Source organism: Pecten maximus, chromosome 8 (genome assembly GCF_902652985.1).
Source record: "Pecten maximus chromosome 8, xPecMax1.1, whole genome shotgun sequence".
NCBI lineage: Eukaryota > Metazoa > Mollusca > Bivalvia > Pectinida > Pectinidae > Pecten > Pecten maximus.
The window spans coordinates 44,130,707-44,148,431 of NC_047022.1; the positions used below are offsets into that span (position 1 = coordinate 44,130,707).

At 37.1% G+C, this 17,725-nt stretch overlaps 1 protein-coding gene across 1 annotated transcript in view; it reads right to left on the reverse strand.

The window, feature by feature from the left end:
• LOC117332351 (phosphatidylinositol 4-kinase alpha-like) overlaps window positions 1-10,480 on the reverse strand; it is a gene marked incomplete in the record, with an annotated part of 90,553 nt that extends 80,073 nt beyond the window's left edge. Inside the window, 11 exon segments of the mRNA XM_033891237.1 lie at window positions 11-285; window positions 867-967; window positions 1,931-2,128; window positions 2,806-2,905; window positions 3,719-3,793; window positions 4,209-4,687; window positions 5,989-6,061; window positions 8,341-8,426; window positions 8,716-8,806; window positions 9,262-9,381; window positions 10,394-10,480. Of these exon segments, the coding sequence (XP_033747128.1) occupies window positions 11-285; window positions 867-967; window positions 1,931-2,128; window positions 2,806-2,905; window positions 3,719-3,793; window positions 4,209-4,687; window positions 5,989-6,061; window positions 8,341-8,426; window positions 8,716-8,806; window positions 9,262-9,381; window positions 10,394-10,480 (1,685 nt within the window).
• Between the last annotated feature and the right edge of the window lie 7,245 nt (window positions 10,481-17,725).

The following is a 17,725-nucleotide window of genomic DNA, read 5'->3' on the forward strand; positions in this document are numbered from 1 at the left end:
TCTCATTTACCTGCAGATATTCATAATGGCACAGTCTCGGATATTCTCCAATGCCTTAAGTAGCTTGTTCATAGGCCTGTTACGTTTACTGTCGGCAGGCAAGTGTGTGGATGTGGACGAGTTGTTACCGTCGGTAACGGTGATCTTGATACTGCTGCGTCCATCGGGAGTGGCATACTTGTTAAGTTTACTGAGAAGTGGTGAGGGACAGACCAGGAAGTCGCGGAGTGAAGCACACATACTGGACGCCAGGTAAGGAAACTTGACAGCTAACTTTCCTAGAGCCTAGAGGCAGAATATATCAGTCGTAATTACAATCTATTGCTTCGGTTATCATTTCTCATTTGTGATATATTTTTTACTTCCCATTTTCTGATTAATAATTTGTACCGCTTAAGATTTTGTAGTGTCAGACACAATCATAAAACTATACACTTTCCAATTCTTATCCATTGTGGATTCATTTAACACAAGACTTTATGACACTGTCAGACTCATTACTCTCATTATAATGTTGATGCAGGTATAGTTTTTACAATTTTGTTTGACTGGCATGAGGAAATATGTTGTTATTCCTGCATAATATTTTCATCATCAGGAATTACACACATCTCGACTTAAAGACACTATGAGGACCAAGCCACACACACAGATGTCTAGTTTGGACACATACATGGATGAATAGTTTGGACACATACAGGGATGGAAATTTTGGACACATACAGAGATGTCTAGTTTGGACACATACAGAGATGTCTAGTTTGGACACATATATGGATGAATAGTTTGGACACATACAGGGATGGACATTTTGGACACAGACTGAGATGTCTAGTTTTAGCTCTGAAGTGATTATTGCCACTCACCTCGAGAGCCACCAGGATCAGGGGAGTATGAGACAGTAGTAGTTTACTCTCCGTGTTCATACTGATCTTCTCCGACAATCTCAGACATAAATTCTCCGCATCTAAAAATCAAAGTAACAGATGAAAAACATTTGGATTATTTTTTTTAATTATTCACAATTTCTTTTCCACAATTAAACACTTTTACTCTGAGACTTCAAACCAAAGTTATCGAGAGCTGACATTCATTATATGGGTGTTGAGAGTCACAATGTTCATTTATAGCCTACCATGTATTTACTAATGAAGCAAACCAACCAATATGACCTTTGTTTTAAGGGTATGTGACTGAAACCAACCAACATGACCTTTGTTTTAAGGGTATGTGACTGAAACCAACCAACATGACCTTTGTTTTAAGGGTATGTGACTGAAACCAACCAACATGACCTTTGTTTCAAGAGTATGTGATTGAAACCAACCAACATGACCTTTGTTTTAAGGGTATGTGATTGAAACCAACCAACCAACATGACCTTTGTTTTAAGGGTATGTGATTGAAACCAACCAACATGACTTTTGTTTTAAGGGTATGTGATTGAAACAAACCAACATTACCTTTGTTTTAAGGGTATGTGATTGAAACTAACCAACATGACCTTTGTTTCAAGAGTATGTGATTGAAACCAACCAACATGACCTTTGTTTCAAGGGTATGTGATTGAAACCAACCAACATGACCTTTGTTTTAAGGGTATGTGATTGAAACCAACCAACATGACTTTTGTTTTAAGGGTATGTGACTGAAACCAACCAACATGACTTTTGTTTTAAGGGTATGTGATTGCAAACAGAAAGGTCGGACAACTTCCACAATAAAACATCATCAGTAGTAAGACTCCAATTCCTTTGGACAATTTTAACTTCACTAACAGAAGAATTCCAACCACCTTCATTTCTAGTGGCTAGAGATAACTGTGTATACACACGGCTAATCAGTAAACCAGTCTCAACAACCCCGGATTGTATTTAGCTCTAAGATCATAAATTCTTCAGTCCAGAGAGTCTAAAGTTGACACACTGACCCTGCTCCTCCCGGACTGCCCAGAACAGGAGGTCCACACAAGCAGCACTACTGAGGACTGTTAAGTCATAAGGGTTAAAGTGCCATTTATGTTCCCCATCCCGATGTGGGCGTGGCTTCTTGTCCAGTTCTGCCTGGCCTGTCTGGTACATCCCAGTGGCAAAGTCCTGGATATCACTCATGAAGCTCAATGGCAGGTCTACATCAGAAAAAAAACCTTATAACACCGACGATTCTATTGTTTGGAATAACAATTTTAGTTGATGTTATAGGATCATATCACTATTAATCATTAGAAAGTATGTAAGGCTGAACACTGATGATTACTGTGACAGTCTCAATGATAATTTAAAAAAACATTCCAAAGATCAAACACTGATATAGCAAGTAATAGCTTCTCTAAGTATAGACTGTTAAAGGTAATGACTACCATTACTGATAAACTACATAGATATCGACAATTATACTGACTAAAAAAGAGAAACCTATGCAATATTCTGAAAAAAATGTCCAATATAAAAGCCATCAAATATCACAAAAGTATACTAGAATACTAAAATTCAACACAACGAATATATCAATGCCATTCACAGCTCCTCTTGGCAAGCACAGAATTATTATTATGGTTACTGTTACAGTAGCATCTGATTCTCTGCTGTCAAAAAAACAATGGCTGACAAACTGACTTTGCTGAATTGAAAGTTGATTAAAAATGGGTCAATGTATGCTGTCAATCTTCAGTTTACATTATTAGTTAGTTACCATACTATCTGAAATAAGTAAATATATTATAAGCTTTTTCTTCACTCAGGCCTATATTGGCTGTCGGCTTTCCTTCTGGCCATAATATATTATACAACTGTAAAGCCGGCCTACCTTTCTCCTGTTCCAGCACGTCTCTCAGTAGAGTGATGACCACCAGGGTGAGGGTCTCACTGAAGGACTTGTAAGGAAACCAGCTAAAGCCATTGTTTGGCTGTCAGAAAACAAGAATAATGAGAGATGGAGACACATGTGACAGCAATGGTTAAGTTCTCATCTGATTTCCATCAAACACTACTATAAAAAAAACTTTAAACCCCTTTTTAATGCCCTTAAACATTAAAAAAACTAAAACCAACTTTTTTTCATTTTGTAGCAATGTTTTTAAGGACATTTTTATGAAGTTATTACTCATCAAATGGACCCTTAAAATGACCTTAATTAACATTACACATCAAGTTACAATTCATTATACCCTAAAATACCCCTTAAATTTAATGGTCCTTAAATATAGCAATATTAAGGGCCGATTTCTGGGGGTTTTAATATTAAGTACCTTGTTAACAGTGTATCTAAGTGCATTTTAAGGGTCCTTTAAGCGTCTGAGTGTTTATATTTAAAACATCCCATGTGTGCTACTACTATCTGGATCAAATAGTCTAAATCATTAAATGTAAATTGATTTATTTCATTTTTGCTGTAAAATAAATTCAATTTTTTGAGATATATAATTTCTACAATGATACTTTTAATGTTTTTTAGGAACCAGGTTTACAAGATCCTGAAATGACCCTGACTTGTACCAGCACATCTAATCTTTGTTTTTGTTCTACAGCCCATCAACAATTAAAGTCATTTAGGATAAAATGAATCCTTGAATCTACACATGAGCTACAAAATATACCAGGAGGTTATCCTTTACCTCTAACCCAGCATAAAAATCCTTCAAAGATTCATCTACGTCTCACTTTAAATTCTAACTCGGCATAAAAATCCTTCAACGATTCATCAAGGTGTCTTACTTTACCTCTAACTCGGCATAAAAATCCTTCAACGATTCATCTAGGTGTCTCAAAGTTTCCTTGTTCAAAAGTCGTCGAGCCTGTTGATACAAAACATCTTCTGAGTTACAAAATTAACACAATTTAGATTCTGTATTGTAATTTTGTATTTTAAGGTGTCTCAAAGTTTCCTTGTTCAAAAGTCGTCGAGCCTGTTGATACAAAGCATCTTCTGAGTTACAAAATTAACACAATTTAGATTCTGTATTGTAATTTTGTATTTTAGTCATTTAATCCAAAAGAGCATAAAAAATCTACATCTCCAGATAATCATGTTCATGTATTGAATACATGATTTACAATATTTCATGTAAAACTGATTGTAAATCAAGTGTATTATTGATGGTACACTATATCCTTCTAGTTCTGAAATGAAATATTCATCGATAAAAATGAAAGAAATACATGCAGTGCTTTGTTGTCTACTTTTTCATCTCTTATTTCATCACCACTTACCACTCCCACAAGTGTTTGGAGATGAGAACTAGAAAATTTCAGATGATCTTGTTCAGGTACAATCTCGAATCCCCAGGGTTTGGTCTGGGTGAGACTCGACCCAACTTTGTTGAAGTAATGTACGGCCGGGTCTAGATCCTCCTCTTGTGTCGGTTTGTCTTTTATCTGATTGGGTATCGGAGATGGCGACCTTTCTCGTGACCTTGGTGATGGAAAATCCAGTGATGGAATATTTACAGGACTCGATGGTCCGGAAGACTCCTGTGTAATCACATGAGAGGACATTGTACGCGGAAGAATGGACCGGAAAGCCATCACTTTGGTAGTAGACGATGTATCTATAGGAGGAACCTTGGAACATTTCCTGGTCGCTTCCGATGGGAATAGGATTGAAATCAAGGGAACAGATCCATCACATGAACGCCCAATCGCACGCGACATTCCGATCAGAGTAGGAACTATGGCGGTGCACAGGACAACTACAACAGACAGTAGCATACTATACAACAGACAGTACCATACTATACTATACTTTATATTATAAGTTTATCGTTTTACTTAGCTTCTCTCTGAGGTCAATGTTCTAGGATTTGTCAACCTGAGGCTGGACTGTGATACTGACTTATAATGTATGCAGGTGCTGTTTGATTTAATGTAAACTGTGTCAAATACTGTCAGAGAGGTCTCTACAAATCAGATAAGAACAAGAATCATAGTTTTACTTAAAACAATGTATATTTATATATTAATAATAAATTAACACAAACTGATAACTACACATTGAAGTCCCACTATCTGACATCACACTGATTTTTACTTAACACACTTTTTTTTGTGGATAAACAACAATTAATTTTAAACAGATTTATCATTCAGCTCTACACCATAACTTACTCCTTTCAAACTAGTGAAAAATCAAAACATTTAAGCATAGATATTGTTAACACATATTTTTACACTTAAGTTCAAAATACCTGGTATACTGAGGGTAACCTACATAACAAGTTTGATGAGAAATCACTTTCCAGTTCTTCTCACAAAATATCATTCTCACAAAATATCCAACTTCAAATATCAAAATCCAAGTTTGTTGCCTGTCAGCCATTTGTTTTCCTGACTGACAAAAAATGAACAAAACTAGGCACCAACAGGAACCTATACATTAAGTTGAGAATATCCTTCAAGGAATAGAGATAACAAACTTCAACTGCCAAAATCCAATGCAGTCACCTTCAAGGAATAGAGATAACAAACTTCAACTGCCAAAATCCAATGCAGTCATCTTCAAGGAATAGAGATAACAAACTTCAACTGCCAAAATCCAATGCAGTCACCTTCAAGGAATAGAGATAACAAACTTCAACTGCCAAAATCCAGAATGGTCACCTGTCAACCATTTTGTTTTCCTGATCATTCTGAAGAAATAGCAATAACTTAAGGATTGCTCATGGACAACGGACAAAGGTCGATTTGAATATCCTACCAAGTCGTGTAGAATTGGACCACTTCAGGTGCCTTACCATCACGCAGGTGAGTATTTCTTTATTTTTTTAATTTGATGTGACTCTAACTACATATCTCTGTTTGAACTCCTAATGACGCAATGAGAACATGTCAAAATAATTTAACAGGATACTATTTGTGTTTTAATTTGCTACTTAATTCACATGAATGACACTGAATTTCCTTTGTGATCAATCTTTCTAAACCACTGTTGACCAACTCTGTATGCTTAAGATTTGTAAATTAATGTTTAGAATGACATCAACTGTAAACCAACCTTTTGGTATCTCGTACGATCCCTCACACAGCTTTGTTAGCACTTCCAGGACTTCTAACTGGGCAGAAATTATCTGTAAAATATTCCCAAATCATGAACATCAATAAAAAATCATAACTTACTTACAATGAGTACTTTTTTTATTCAAAACTCAAATGAAATTTTCAAATGACACTTATAAACCTTTTATATACATTTATTTATTTAATTTCAAATTTATTCATAAATCACTTTTCATATTATACCTTCAAACTGAAACTTGTAAGTGAAATGAGTTGTTCAATAAATACTGATTCCATATCAATACCAATCATAATTGAGTTAAATAACTGTACAGTATTTATCAATAAAATTGGCATGATCAATAAAATTAATAGTCTGTCATCATCTAATTGTAATTTGTCTACCATGAAAACAGCAAATGTCAGTAAATCATCAGCTGTAACTCACCTGTTCCCTCACAGAGATGGTACAAAGTTTACTGTAAACTGTCAGCTGTAACTAACCTGTTCCCTCACAGAGATGGTACAAAGTTTACTGTAAACTGTCAGCTTAACTTACCTGTTCCCTCACAAACATGGTACAAAGTTTACTGTAAACTGTCAGCTGTAACTCACCTGTTCCCTCAAAGACATGGTACAAAGTTTACTGTAAATTGTCAGCTGTAACTTACCTGTTCCCTCACAGAGATGGTACAAAGTTTACTGTAAACTGTCAGCTATAACTTACCTGTTCCCCCACAGACATGGTACAAAGTTTACTGTAAACTGTCAGCTGTAACTCACCTGTTCCCTCACAGACATGGTACAAAGTTTACTGTAAACTGTCAGCTGTAACTCACCTGTTCCCTCACAGAGATGGTACAAAGTTTACTGTAAACTGTCAGCTTAACTAACCTGTTCCCTCACAGACATGGTACAAAGTTTACTGTAAACTGTCAGCTGTAACTCACCTGTTCCCCCACAGAGATGGTACAAAGTTTACTGTAAACTGTCAGCTGTAACTCACCTGTTCTCCCACAGACATGGTACAAAGTTTACTGTAAACTGTCAGCTATAACTTACCTGTTCCCCCACAGACATGGTACAAAGTTTACTGTAAACTGTCAGCTGTAACTCACCTGTTCCCCCACAGACATGGTACAAAGTTTACTGTAAACTGTCAGCTATAACTTACCTGTTCCCCCACAGACATGGTACAAAGTTTACTGTAAACTGTCAGCTATAACTCACCTGTTCCCTCACAGAGATGGTACAAAGTTTACTGTAAATTGTCAGCTGTAACTCACCTGTTCCCTCACAGAGATGGTACAAAGTTTACTGTAAATTGTCAGCTGTAAATCACCTGTTCCCCCACAGACATGGTACAAAGTTTACTGTAAACTGTCAGCTATAACTTACCTGTTCCCCCACAGACATGGTACAAAGTTTACTGTAAACTGTCAGCTGTAACTCACCTGTTCCCCCACAGACATGGTACAAAGTTTACTGTAAACTGTCAGCTGTAACTCACCTGTTCCCCCACAGACATGGTACAAAGTTTACTGTAAACTGTCAGCTGTAACTTACCTGTTCCCTCACAGAGATGGTACAAAGTTTACTGTAAACTGTCAGCTATAACTCACCTGTTCCCTCACAGAGATGGTACAAAGTTTACTGTAAACTGTCAGCTATAACTCACCTGTTCCCCCACAGACATGGTACAAAGTTTACTGTAAACTGTCAGCTATAACTCACCTGTTCCCCCACAGACATGGTACAAAGTTTACTGTAAACTGGCAGCTATAACTCACCTGTTCCCCCACAGACATGGTACAAAGTTTACTGTAAACTGTCAGCTATAACTCACCTGTTCCCCCACAGACATGGTACAAAGTTTACTGTAAACTGTCAGCTATAACTTACCTGTTCCCTCACAGAGATGGTACAAAGTTTACTGTAAACTGTCAGCTATAACTCACCTGTTCCCCCACAGACATGGTACAAAGTTTACTGTAAACTGTCAGCTATAACTCACCTGTTCCCTCACAGAGATGGTACAAAGTTTACTGAAAACTGTCAGCTGTAACTCACCTGTTCCCTCACAGACATGGTACAAAGTTTACTGTAAACTGTCAGCTGTAACTCACCTGTTCCCCCACAGACATGGTACAAAGTTTACTGTAAACTGTCAGCTGTAACTCACCTGTTCCCTCACAGAGATGGTACAAAGTTTACTGTAAACTGTCAGCTATAACTCACCTGTTCCCCCACAGACATGGTACAAAGTTTACTGTAAACTGTCAGCTGTAACTTACCTGTTCCCCCACAGACATGGTACAAAGTTTACTGTAAACTTTCAGCTATAACTTACCTGTTCCCTCACAGAATGATCTCTCTTGGCGACATCACTGAGGATGGTGTTAAGACAGAAACTGAAACACTCACTTCGTGGGAGTGCTAGAAATACAAAAATCATGTTGACTTAAATGGTGTGTAACATGTTTTCCTTTTGTATTTATATATAGAAACAGATAATATAAAAACAAAGTAAGGAAGGAGAAAAACTGCGAGACCAAGACTAACAAATATTTTATAATCTGTACCTGTCAGCTGGTACGAAATATAAATAAACAAACATTTCATACTCCGATACCTCTCAACTAGTACACAACATAGATATTAATATTTAGAGTCTGGTAAGTAAATCAGAATGTTGACTTTTTGTTGTTATCTATTAGTTACTCACTCTGAGATTTAAGTGGTTTCTGATTGGTCCACTGAGCCTTAGTGAGTCCCCTCAGTACACCCAGGAGGTAAGGCAGGATCTTATCTTTGTACTGAAACACAAAACATTCAATAAATACAATTGAAAATCGCGACTATGCTTAATATATGTACATTGCACTAAAGATCTAATAAACTATAACTAAATGTGGACATTTCAAAATCTGTAAGCCTTACATCATCTCACTTGGGTGGTACATACATGTATACCGATACCAGATGTGATAATTATAGTCACTCTTTAGAAAAATGTCCTGTTTTTATATCATTATTATTTCTTTTACTTTTGAAATGAAAAAAATACAATGTATTTATAATTTCATTTATCACGTTTTTTTTTCCCCAATTGAAGCATTCCTTTTATAGGGCACATGTATGCTTTATTAAACAGAGATCAATGTTTATGTAGATTTCATTAGTTTCAGCTGAGAATTTGAAAGCTACAACAGAATTCCCAAGACATGCTTTATACTAGGATCATTTGTATTTCTTATTTTCATAGTAATACTTGAAGTCCCGACTCCAGGAAGTAGATTCCCAGGGCTACCACTGCATCTTGTGCTCGTTTGTCTAGTCTGAGACCTCGGCATGACGACTCGTGGGGGCAGTAAGACAGCAGTCTCTCGACCTGTCAACAGTCAAGTATCATATTAACATCATTAATAAGTAACAATATTATAATTTATATTAACTTTGCACGATAACAGCATAAACAATGCCCACTTGTGTGGCATATTATGTGGCCTGTATATTCATTATCTATATATAGCTACTGCCATAGAAATACAACAAACGGACATTCACTTTTGACTTGCACGAAAGATATCGTATACATAGCCCATTTAACCGCATTTGGCACACATAGGGTATAGTAAAATTTACCAATATAGCACTTTGAAAACTACATCACTTCAAACATAATGGATACAAATTAAACGTCACTAATAATTCATCACCAGTTACGATATCAACACACAACTGTGACCAATACAAGAATTCATTCTTTGTACACACAGTTATAGACTGGAACCATCTGGATTGTATGAAATACTTTATAATTTAATAGTTAGTGTCCCATCATTGGGGGCTTTGAGAAATAAAATCACACCAACAGCCCTTCCCGACACTTGCTGTCTACAGCTGTACTAAAACTGGGAACAGGTACTACGACGTATCCATGGCATCTAGTATACCCATGACAGTATGTTTTTGACCTCCCCAAAATGATATCCTACTACTCTTATGATTGAAAGGACATGTCTATTTGACGCATGTTTTATCTGGAACCTTCAGACTTCTGAGAAAAAGTTATTTAACTTCTGAAATTGCTAAAAACCAATGGCCAACTGGATGTCCTGCTATGACTGGGTAGATACTGCTCCCTATAGACTATAATCCGAAGGGTTCTGGTGTTAATATCGCCTTTCAAGCTGTGTATCTACGTAGTAAGGTCGTCAGAAAATTCGGACTATATAGACTACTGTAGACCTACAATACAGCCAGATCTGCAGATTTGCCGGTGCTCCGAGTCTGCCGGATCATCATCGCCCTGTGGGGTAGAATGCTGCGAAATACAGGCTTAATCGTTACCAAACATCATAGAATAAATGAAAGTAGTTAAGTAAATATCAACTACATACTTTCGGGAAAGGTGTGGGGTTAATGCCACCTGCAGAACGTGCAAACTGCCGTAATGTTTTGGCGAAAAGGCAGCTGTCTTCCGCCATGTTAGGTTTGACGTTTATATCTAAAATGAAAACCTTTCCGGACCTATGTTCCGGAATCTGTCACGGGACCAGGGCCGCTTTCGTTATAAATGCGATCGGAACGGAACGTAGGTGGCACGCTCTTGTTCCGCATAAACGAACGGTCCGACCCACGGTTGAAACCACGATGACGGCCATCGACGGATTTCCGAGACGTTGAAAACTCTATTTCTATTTTCGGACGAGTTTCGTTATGTAAAACAATGTTTAATCATTTTATAGAAATATTTTACTAAACGTGCTAGATATCTAATGTATGATTTCGAAGTTTAATATACAAGAAAAATATCAGAAAACTGAAAAAAGGAAAACCCATAAAAGTGTGTTTTAATCATAACATAGAAATCAGGCAATCAGGGTGGGGGTCATTTCTCGGTCCACCTAATGAGTGTCCTGTGGGGAATGAGTGTCCTGTGAGAGTGTTTTCACGCCCCGCAATTCGTTAAGTAATATTTAAAAAAAAAAAGAATTTCTGTATCATACAAATGAACATCTAACCGATTAATCTGCCAAATTTGAAATGGATTGGACGCGTGCATATTATGCATTGTTTACGACAAAGTTACGGTGCAGTGCACATGCGAGTGTCCTGTGAGGTTTTTGCACGCCCCGCGTTTCGTTAAGTGACATTTTTAAATATTTTTTTTCTGTATCATACAGATGACCATATAACCGATAAATTTGCCAAATTTGACTTTGATTGAACGTGTGCATATTATGCTAATGTACCGGCCAAGTTACGGTGCATTGCTACATTAATACATAGAATTTGTTAATCTCAGTCTGAAAACTTGTCATGTACAAACAAGAACAGGTTGACAGGTGATATTGTCATGTTAATAAAATTTGTTAAAGTGAATGCATGTCTTGAGCGGTTTTTATTCACGCCCCGCAATTCATTATCTGATGTTTTAAAATTATGTTTGCTGATAAAGATGGACATCTAATCAATTAATCTGCTAAATTTGACTTTGATTGGACGAGTGATTATTATGCTAATGTACCGGCAAAGTTACGATGCATTACACATGTGAGCGTCCTGTGAGGAAGCATCTCTATTTGAATACAGATATCTGAATTAAATAGGTAAAAACCCAAATACTATTTTTTTTGTAGCTTGCCATAGTTTATACTCATGGTACCAGGATTTAATGTGGGTTATTGTTTTCAAATAATATGAGAGCTATCACCAAAACAGCTATGTCCTATGCATCATGAGTTATGCGATTATTTATTTAATCCTTTCTATTTTTATTTAAAAATTATTTACAATTCAGTAAACTGTGTTGTTTATAAATATTCATTTTGAATATATGTCCATAAATACTTTCATCAAATAAAGAACAAGAGATCCCAGAGGGATCTTGGCGCCCACCATTGAATGATCTTCATAGGTTCCATGTCAGATTGATCTTTTCTCTACTTTTCCCTTCATTTTACTAATCTGTGCAAATTGAGACATCCCTCCAGTACTTTTCAAACAAGGGAATCCTAGCTCTATAAGAAATTTGAGATTTAACAATAATGGCTGTTTGTTTGCCAGGTTGTTTTCAGGACAGACTGGTCCAAAAATGCAATACAAGGGACCAAGGGGAACCTACTTATGAAATTTGAGAAAGATCCATTCAGTACTTTCTCAGAAATAATGATAACAAACTTTAATTGTCAAAATCCAAGATGGCTGCCTGTCGGCTATGTTGTTTTCCGATTGGTCTCAAAACGCAATATGCATAACTAGGCACCAAGGGAAACCTACATATGAAATTTCAGAAAGATCCATTCAGTACTTTCTCAGAAATAGCGATAACAAACTTCAATTGTCAAAATCCAAGATGGCTGCCTGTCGGCCATGTTGTTTTCTGATTGGTCTCAAAACGCAATATGCATAACTCGGCACCAAGGGAAACCTACATATGAAATTTCAGAAAGATCCATTCAGTACTTTCTCAGAAATAGTGATAACAAACTTAAATTGCCAAAATCCAAGATGGCTGCCTGTCGGCCATGTTGTTTTCAGATTGGTCTAAAACGCAATATGCATAACTAGGCACCAAGGGAAACTTACATATGAAATTTGAGAAAGATCCCTTAAATAATTTCTCAGAAATAGTGATAACAAACTTCAATTGTCAAAATCCAAGATGGCTGCCTGTCGGCCATGTTGTTATCCGATTGGTCTAAAACGCAATATGAATAACTAGGCACCAAGGGAAACCTACATATGAAATTTCAAAAAGATCCATTCAGTACATTCTCATAAATAGTGATAACAAACTTCAATTGTCAAAATCCAAAATGGCTGCCTGTCGGCCATGTTGTTTTCCTATTGGTCTCAAAACGCAGTATGCATAACTAGGCACCAAGGGGAACCTACATATGAAATTTGAGAAAGATCCCTTCAGTACTTTCTCAGAAATGGTGATAAAAAACTTCAATTGTTAAAATCCAAGATGGCTGCCTGTCGGCCATGTTGTTATCCGATTGGTCTCAAAACGCAATATGCATAACTAGGCACCAAGGGGAACCTTCATATGAAATTTGAGAAAGATCCCTTCAGTACTTTCTCAGAAATAGCGATAACAAACTTCAATTGTCAAAATCCAAGATGGCTGCCTGTCGGCCATGTTGTTTTCCGATTGGTCTCAAAACGCAATATGCATAACTAGGCACCAAGGGGAACTTACATATGAAATTTGAGAAAGATCCCTTCGGTACTTTCTCAGAAATAGTGATAACAAACTTCAATTGTCAAAATCCAAGATGGCTGCCTGTCGGCCATGTTGTTATCCGATTGGTCTCAAAACGCAATATGCATAACTAGGCACCAAGGAGAACTTACATATGAAATTTGAGAAAGATCCCTTCAGTACTTTCTCAGAAATAGCGATAACAAACTTCAATTGTCAAAATCCAAGATGGCTGCCTGTCGGCCATGTTGTTATCCGATTGGTCTCAAAACGCAATATGCATAACTAGGCACCAAGGGAAACCTTCATATGAAATTTGGGAAAGATCCCTTCAGTACTTTCTCAGAAATAGTGATAACAAACTTCAATTGTCAAAATCCAAGATGGCTGCCTGTCGGCCATGTTGTTATCCGATTGGTCTCAAAACGCAATATGCATAACTAGGCACCAAGGGGAACCTACATATGAAATTTGAGAAAGATCCCTTCAGTCCTTTCTGAGAAATAGCGATAACAAGAATTGTTTACGGACGGAGGGACGGAGGGACGGAGGGACGGACGGACGGACGGACGACGGACCACGGACGCAGGGCGATTTGAATAGCCCACCATCTGATGATGGTGGGCTAAAAACAACAGATTTTGGCTCATGTAAAGCAGAGACCTATATACTAGGGATTCGCAACAACCGCTTTTCTCGCAGAGTCACGACCTCACCTATTGTTCTCATAACCGGAGGTATATTTAGCACGAGATCTAGCGATACCAAGCGCTGCGGCTGCGCAATAGGTGGATATCGGAGTTGTTTATATTAGTGACATGTGCCGTGCCAAGAGATGGCGACGACTGTCTGTGCACATGTGTCACCGCGTTGGGTCCTACTAACTACAGCCCGGTGCTGCCCGGTACTGCCCGGTGCTGCCCGGTACCGCCCGGTACCGCCCGGTGCTGCCCGGTACTGCCCGGGGAATATATATTGACCGCCCGGGCTCTTATCTATATCTAAACACTATTTAAACTATTATGTATGGATAGATGGTAGCTTAATCAATAATATGGCAAAAAATGGTGAAAATATATCAATATTTGACAGAGTTATAGCTATGTGAAATTAGCGATCTCGCAACCTAGCGCTCGGGATGAGCCGTAATCTTGTTATTTGCAATTATACGACCGCCCGGGCTCTTATTTATATCTAAACACTATAATATCTGGTATTACACAATACACGCTACTCATAAAAAAATATAAACCAGTAGTCCTAGCACGGTGGATCGGGAGTAGTCTGCCCTTGGTACGGGACCGGGCGTAAACAAAAACTCCCGTGATCATCGCCGCGATCTCAAAAAAGGCAAGATTTGAAATAAAATGAGTATTATTTGTAATTAAAACTTATATTTGTATCAACAACTAGGTTTACTTGAAGTATGGAATCGAAAATATCATAAACATTAACCCTTGTTTACGAATAAACAGCCAAAAACCGTAATTTTTCACGGTTGAGTGCGGCGTACACAAAATCACACCCTGAAAAATGTAAATCGACGATTACTAAAATTGTTTGCATAACTTCCATTTCATTTGAGATGTCAGATTTTGGAAATATAAATCTGGATTTACAAGAAAAACATGAGATTTATTCATTAAGTCGTTGTTGAGAAAAAAAATAACATCAATATTCCTGGTACGGGGATCGGGTCCGGGACCGGGTGCGGCGTACACGAAATCACCGGTCTCACTAGTTACCGACAAGAGCCGACAAGAAACTAGATTTACCGACAAGAGCCGAAATCACGGGGACCCTACACGAAGACCATCGACCATCGAGCTAGCAAAACCCTACAGAAGCGGTTATACTTCAATGGTGTCAGAATAAACCTCGAATTCACGTGTCTCACGGTTTCGATAGTAAATTGCGGTAGGGAAGATTTGACACTTCGTTTGACAGACAGCGCATCACTTGTTGTGTGCGACATTTAACGCCAAAATTGTATTGGTTGTGATTGCCATTTTCTGAGGATCTTCGGAGGACGATAGAGACTCGACACATTAGCAAGTAAGTAGTGATTGTTGCTTTCTTTATTTCAGGATTATTTCCGGAATAATTATTGTTACAGTACTGGTTGGCGACCCGTTATCGTGAAAAATATGATGTTTTTGTTGATTTTTTTCAGTGGTGCTTTAACATCCAGTATTTTTTGGATGAAAATTATCTTTACCGGACAACTCTTCGATTAAACCATGTTTTCAACAGTTTACAAGCCGTACACGAAAAATACGGTCATTGGAGTATGCCTTGAAAATAGGCGTTCGTATGGAACGCCATAGCTGCCTTATGTGGTAACTTGTATTATATGATGTATTCGCTTCATTATATGAAGTGATTGTTTCATTATATGAAGTGATGGTTTCATTATATGAAGTGATTATTTCATTATATGAAGTGATCGTTTCATTATATGAAGTGATGGTTTCATTATATGAAGTGATCGTTTCATTATATGAAGTGATGGTTTCATTATATGAAGTGATCGTTTCATTATATGAAGTGATCGTTTCATTATATGAAGTGATCGTTTCATTATATGAAGTGATCATTTCATTATATGAAGTGATGGTTTCATTATATGAAGTGATGGTTTCATTATATGAAGTGATCGTTTCATTATATGAAGTGATCGTTTCATTATATGAAGTGATCATTTCACTATATGAAGTGATCATTTCATTATATGAAGTGATGGTTTCATTATATGAAGTGATGGTTTCATTATATGAAGTGATGGTTTTATTATATGAAGTGATCGTTTCATTATATGAAGTGATTATTTCGTTATATGAAGTGATCGTTTCATTATATGGAGTGGTCGTTTCGTTATGACGACCAAATATCTTTATGACTACACTTTTAGATTTATAATACAGAAATAAAACCGGTAGAAATATCCGGACGCTCTTAATTCCGTAAATCTTTTTGTAAATAATTGCACACACACACCGTCTTTTTCTTTAAAAAATACTTGGAAATTAAATCTTTTTTAATTGTAATTTTTTGTACTTATTAAGTCCGTAAAGTGAATCTAAATGAAAAAAATGTGCAAGAAATGTGAGCGTGTTAAGGGGGATAACTCGCAAAGATGCTCTAAACAGTGATGCTGTGGCTACACGTGTACGTGACCAATATTCCTTGTTGGTTCCCTTGGTAAGTGTCATTTAAAGACTGTTTTGTTAAGGTATTCCAGATATGATTGGGATATTTACACGCAATAACAATTTTGTAATCATTTTCCATAGTCAGAACATGTGTTAAGGTGAAATATTGAGTTAAAGTTAGCTAGATCGAGTGAGGAGCAGGGCGGCCTACCCGCGCTACCCGAGAGGTAAGTTGGGTCTAAGTTTCTAGTTTAACACTTTCCAAGAACACTTTATACTTTTATTTGCAAAAATAGCTATTTACTAATGAAAATATGTATGTTTTATGCAGTTTGGCATATTAACAGTGTATAAAACAGAGGTAAATTTATGAATAAGATCTATAAATAGTAACTGTGTACCCGTCATACTATGCGGCAAACCAATATGGCGGCGCCCATGGTTGTTAGCGGTGAATTGGTTGAAAGTACAAAGATGAAGTATAGGGTGACGTTCACTCATTCAAGCAATAGCGGAGTTTTGTCAAGAACAAGTTGTCTGTATTTTTCGGAATGTGTTTACATCCAGAAGGCAAATCAGAATGTGTATTTTGATTAAAATATACAGCAGTTACACCACAGATCCTAGCCTCGTCTGTCAATACATATAATGTAATATGAAATAGGCAGCGCCTATTAGCGAGCGCATAGGCTATAGTTCTCGGGCGCCGCGCTGGTAAAACCACTTAGTGCAAATCTCTGCCAATTAAATACATTGTACATATGTGGAGAATATGGTCCGATGATAATAGGCAGTATTTAAGTAGATTACGTGTGTGTCAAATTGTCTTGTGAATGGGGCTATTTTTGGGAATGTGTACATGCAGTTTATACAAAGACAATTTGTTATAGTTCTTTAATACATCACAAAAAGATCTGATGCTTTGAGTGACGTACTGGCTGTAAAAAGTATTTTAAAATATTTTAAATGTAGAATGTAAAATGTAGAACTTGTGGAAGAAACGAAAAAGTATCCAAGCTGAAAAAAACACATAATAAGTTATGGCCATGTCCTCGTCACCAGAAATATAAGCTTGGTAAACTTTATATCATTACCATGTTCGATGAGTGATGTAAGATTTTCGACTCACGTTAGATTAAATGTACCTGACTTTAAATTAGGTAGAATATTATTATATGGTTAGTTTTGCCCAGTAAATGAAATTTAGACTTACCAAATGCTTGATCGAAAACTCCTGAATATGCATCATGTTCATGCATTCAAACAAGTGCGGCCTTCACACTAAGTACCGTACATGTGTCGCATGTGTGTTTGTTCAGTAATCTTGCAAGAAGTGATAGTTTCAGGCAATTGGTTGAAAACAGATT